This window comes from Calonectris borealis, chromosome 1 (assembly GCF_964195595.1).
Source record: "Calonectris borealis chromosome 1, bCalBor7.hap1.2, whole genome shotgun sequence".
Lineage (NCBI taxonomy): Eukaryota > Metazoa > Chordata > Aves > Procellariiformes > Procellariidae > Calonectris > Calonectris borealis.
In genome coordinates, this window is record NC_134312.1 from 153,072,387 (window position 1) to 153,078,082 (window position 5,696).

Here is a 5,696-nt window from a genome sequence, read left to right on the forward strand (position 1 = left end):
CAAAATCATTTTCACCAGTGAGACCAGACATGGCCTATGAAAGGTGGCTCGAGCATGACGCTGGATCCTCTTCTGACTTGCCTGCGTAGCCCTCGTGACTTGGTGCAGGACCCCTGGGCAGTGCAGGCGTGGGTGCTGCTGGCTGTGCTCCGGGGTGGCTGTGCCTGGAGGCCTGGCACCCCTCCGGGGGTAACGCTGCCCTCAGAAGATCGATGTTAAAGCCGTAAGGTTAGATCTGCGCTATCTCCTGGGCTACTGCAATGCTGTTATGTTCCTTGTAAATGATAAATGTATAAGTAAATTTTGCACAAACACGGGGTCCTGCAGGAATGTTTCTGGAGGATTGGAAATGTGGCTTTCCTAATTTGAGGAGCTAATTTTATATACATACACCTATGTATAAAAGTATACATATATAGTAAAATTACATAAATTATAATTACATTAATTATGTGTAATAATTATAATTAATACCCACAGTAATTATAATTAATGGATAATAATTACACATAAAAATGCCTTGGGTGCAGATTCTTTTAATGTAACTTCTTTCTGTTGTGAACTGGCAGCTAATACCCTGGAAAAAACCTGCTACTCAGTTATTGGCATTTGCATAAAACTGTTAATCACTCCTCCCACTTGTTTTGCAGTGGCGGCACTGGGCTGAATTGTTGCAGTGCTGCTTACCAGGGCACATGGGAGCTGCTCCTGCTCCTTGAGGAACAGCAGGAGGCTGCCCCAGATAAATGAATAGTTCCTTTTTCCTTTCTGTCCAGCAGTACAATCTAACAAACTTGAACAAAATTTTAATTTACACCGAGGCTTCCCAGCTGCTTGCTGCTTCAGTAATTCAAGGAGTGACGTATCCAAGTTGCCTGGCTGTTAATTTTTTACTCGCCAGCTCTCAAAAAGCTGGGTGCGTGTCCAGTTGCGTTCTCACTGAGATCCTGACATTCACTTTGCTGTACAAATTAAAAATAGCTGCTGTTGATTTCCGCATATCGGATGATTGCAGCAGTGCACAGCAGAGAGCATGTGGGCTGCTGTCCTTCCTCCTGAGGACACTCGCTGGTAGTAACTTGAAGAAGTTTTATGTACTCACATGTCTCAGGAGCACAAAAAAGAAAATAATTGGTTTATGGATGTATGAGAGGAGGAGGAAGGGTAGGAAAGGGAAGAAGGCTTGTTCTGTTATGATGTGAAATGTGATTCTTCTTCACTTACATTAAAGCAGCATTTTAAAAAAAGGATTACTCGGCCGGTTAACGTTACTTTACCTGCATTCCAATTCACAAATGAGCACAACACTAACACAAAATATGGAGAAAGAGGGTTTTGTGTGGCCTTTGAGGTCATGGTGTGATTCTGTTTCTGGTACACTTCTTCATGGGATTGCTTGTGCTTTAGCTCTCAGAGCTTTCCCTACAAGCAATTGAAAGGCAAATGGGTAGAAGAATGTATATAGTGGCAGCAACTCTTACGTCTGAGGAGGAGTTTTGCCTATCATTCTTCAATGGGAACAAAGAAAATAAGGATCACAGACAAAAAGGTTGAATGCGATGCTCCTTAGAACCATAAAAACTCCTGTAGATGTTCTGCAGTTTGAACAGGACAAATGGAGAGCAAATAGCTCCTGGGATGGGAAGTCTGTTGAAGAAAACCACTGACACAGAAGAGAGTGGAATATTAAACCGTTCCTGTGATTTTGTTAGAGAAATTAAAGTGATTATGAATGTACTGCATAATTTGGACATCATCTTAAATCTTATTTGTGGCACTGGGAGGTTTTATTAAAATTATTTCAGACAAATGGCCTTTGCTCTTTCTGATTCCTTCACCTTCGTGTGAACCATTGGTCTATGCTCTGTGTGTCTGGGAACCTTGGAAGAAACCTGGATTGCAGCTTTCTAGAATCAGTGAAGGAAAGAAACACATAGAAAGGTGCTTGTGTTACCAGTTATTTCCTTCAGTAAATAATGTTAATAACATAGGTCTTGTCAGCAAAGCACTAGTGAACCATCAATGATTGCTTCCCAGGGCTGGAGCCGCCAAGTCCAGCTTAAATGTTTCTGTCAACATCTAAACCCAAAATATGAATTCCTTAAACATCTGTGTAATTTTTCTCCCTTGCTGGGCCATCTGAACTCTTATGAACTAAAATAATCTTTTTCTTCCCTTAAGTATACCCAGAACTACTTGTTTATAGAACTGAGATGCTTGTTATTCAGCCTGCACCTTGGTAATGAAAATGCTTACCCTGTCAAACAGGCTGTGGAGTAACAGTTGTAGCGTGCTCTGGTTTTTATTAATTTTGGATTTAACAGTTTAGTGCAGTGACCAATGGTGTAGGAGATGTAGGTCTAATTTCAACCCCTCGCAGATAAATTAAGTAGGAAGAGATGTTGCCTGGGGGACCTGTCATTCACTTCCTTTTGGAATTATTCAATGAAAACTGGGATTTCCTTGGCTCAGAGAAAAGAGAGAAAAAACCTCTTAATGGCTAGGTCATACCCTAGAGGTGGTATCTGGCATCCAGCACCCCCTGCACAGCTGACACTCTCAGAAATTCACATTTCCAGTTTGTTACTGGACCCAGTCTAAAGGCTATGGGTTTGGTTTTTTTTCTGTTACCTGTCTGGATATTGTGTGGACTGGGAAGTGTGCAGCCCCCACACATGGAAAGGAGGGGGTGGTTATATTGAACTGTTTAAATATTAGAAAGACTTTTGTAGTTTAAGCTAGTAGTGAAAAACGAACCTATATTCCTCTGCCTCCTTTTGGCTCCTCTTTCCTCCTATTGCCTCTTCCTCCTCCTCCTGTTGCCTCTCTGGGAAGGAAGAATGAATTGCCACAAAACATCAGAGGGAAAGAAGATACTTTGGTAGGCATGAATGAAGTGTTTGTGTAGAGGGATCAGCCTTGGCTGAAAGAGAAGTGCTGGATGACCACGATGCAGACATCTTCATTGCATGGCTTAATTTACTCCAACTTGGGATTCATAGGCTCAACATGCCTTTATATACTCGGCTGAACAGGACATTCTCTTCAATTTTGTGGAAAAATCATGTCCACAGATTCCTGAAGTTTGGTTTCTTCTCTCCAAGATTATTACAGTCCTGCAATGTTGGGCCTGAAAACTGATCAGGAAGTCCTTGGAGAACTTGTGAAAATGAAAGTTCCAGCTGTGGCAGAGCTGATGGAAAGACATGGAGTCATGTGGACCCTAGTGGTGTCACGCTGGTTTATATGCTTGTTCATTGACATTCTTCCAGTAGAGGTAATTGGTAACATAAAGTTCTCTTAATATACACTTATAATCATTATTTCATTTGTAGTGCTTTAGTAATAATTACCTACTGGAAATCAAGAAGCTGTAATCTGAATTCTCTCCTTTCCTGCAGACTGTGCTCCGAATATGGGATTGTTTATTCTATGAAGGGTCAAAGATCATCTTCCGCGTGGCCTTAACGTTAATTAAGCAACACCAAGCTTTTATTCTGGAAGCCACGAATTTCCCTGACATTTGCGATAAATTTAAGCAGATCACCAAAGGAACATTGGTAACGGAGTGTCACAGCTTCATGCAGGTAAATTCTCTGCAGCTTTTAGTTGTTACAAGTTAAAAACAAGATTGACTTAGAAATGTTTTGCTCAGTCAAAAAGATGGATACAGTTAGGAGAAATGTATCTGTAGGAATTGCCAAAAGGATGGAGAATGGTTTTTATATCAAGAAATGCAACCCTTTTAAAGAATATTTTTAAAGAATTATCATCTAAATCCATATATAGTAAGCCATTCACATTATCTGTCATACAGGGAAAAAAATTCTTTTTGCCCTTTTACCAGTTAATGCAGGAAGTCTGATGAGAAAGTAACTTTAGTGCATTCTTTCAGTGAACTATGCATTGTGTTCCTGTACTTTTTTCAGATGAATTGTAATAGAATTTTGTAGAATAGACACAAAGTGAATTTTAAACTTGCATTGATAAATCTTCACAGTGCCAGAATATAAAGCATTATGTTTAGTCAAAGAAAAAAAGGTAAGAGTTCTTTTTTCCAGACAAAATGCATGAAGTTGAGTGCTCAAATCTTACGACAACCTGCAAACTAAGAATTATTCTTGTAAATTATTAATAGATTGGATGCCAAATCTGTATAAAACACTAGATTCAGAGCTTAACTCAGGAGATTGAAACGTAGATGTTAATTGCAAAAAAAAATAACAGGAGTACATCTGTCATAAATCACTTGGCCAATTCCACTATCATTGTTTGCTAAGTGTGCACAAAACTACATCCCGATAGGTGACTTTTACTCCTAAAAGAGTTTTGTGCTCACATCAGAGCTCTATGCATAGGTCTGTCATAGTAGGATGTCATTTCATCTTTGCTCATATAGAAGAAAAATAAGCTTAACTTACTAGTGTTTGTGAGCCTTTTAATTAAAGGAGCAAGGGAAAAATGTATCGCAGGCACAGCTTAATTTAGAAGGGAGAGGTTTGAGATGTCCATAAAGGATTTAGAATAAGAGTTTTTTTAAATGTTAACTGCCATAAGAATACCAGTTCCAAGGCTGATACAAACACTTGTCCTTGAAGGACCGCCCCCCCCACATTTAATTACATTACATTTTACAGCAGCTGCTTTTAGAAAATCAACTACCTTTTTCTTGCAGTTACTCTGAATAAAACACGTATTTTAACTGTGTTCGTTACTGTAGTGAGGGGGCTTTCAAGGCAATTAAATAAACAAATTAGGTTAGGTTCTTATGTAACTTTGAAACACATACTTTTGTGTTCGGCTTTGTTTCTTTTTTGTTCCCAGCAGTACAGGTAGTGGTATCAGTGGAGGTGATGACAGCTGAATATTTTAATGCCCCCCGCCCCCTGAACAAAATCTTAGTTTTTAGTTTAATGCAATGCAGACTACTTTACCAGAACACTGTTCAAAACTGGCTCAATTATAATCTCATCTCCAGAGTTGTCAGTTACAACTACAGAGAACTGAGGGGCTAAATTACATCTTAACTGTAGATTAAAGTGCATAAACATTCAGCTTGCTTCATAGTTTTGTTCAGTCAGGAGTTTTAGATGAAGTAGTGAAAACAAATGTATTCTTCTTGAGCAACAAGTCAAAGCAAAAAATATTACAGATGTGTGACAGCATTTGAAATGCCTCAAATTCTTACATCCATATACATTGCTACTCCAGAAAGCCCAGTAGAGAAGAAGAGCAAAGGCTGTAGAGCAAGAGATTAAGACCGATTTTTTGCAGTAGTAACATACTGTTGTATGTATGCATGCGTTCCAGAGCCTGAAACAACCTATGCTAGCACCACGTGAGAAATGCTTTGTAATATTACCCAGGATAGGTTAATATATTCTAAATATGCCTGCCACCCTCCAACACAAATGCCTTCTACAATAATTTTAACTGCACACTTATATTCAAACTAGGTTTTGTATTGGTGCTTTTGTGTAACTTACAGCACTTGTTACAAGCTGCAGGTTTACCATGTCTTTACAGCAGAGTAGATGAAGATGCTAACCTGTTACAAGGAGGACAAACAGCAGTAAGCGTTTTCACAGTATGGATTATCAAAGCAGGGATTTCACACTTCAGAGAATTATGTGAGAATTCCAGCATGTTGTCCAAAGCCAGAATTTTAACTAAGAATTTTCTCCTTTTGCCCCCAG

General features: G+C 39.3%; 1 protein-coding gene across 3 annotated transcripts in view; it reads left to right on the forward strand.

The window, feature by feature from the left end:
* GRTP1 (growth hormone regulated TBC protein 1) overlaps positions 1-5,696 on the forward strand; it is a 41,946-nt gene that overhangs the window by 33,080 nt on the left and 3,170 nt on the right. For all 3 annotated transcript variants that reach the window (XM_075136949.1, XM_075136959.1, XM_075136967.1), the window contains 2 exons: positions 3,105-3,277; positions 3,402-3,587. In XM_075136949.1, coding sequence (XP_074993050.1) covers positions 3,105-3,277; positions 3,402-3,587 — 359 coding nt within the window. The remainder of the gene's footprint in view (positions 1-3,104; positions 3,278-3,401; positions 3,588-5,696) is intronic.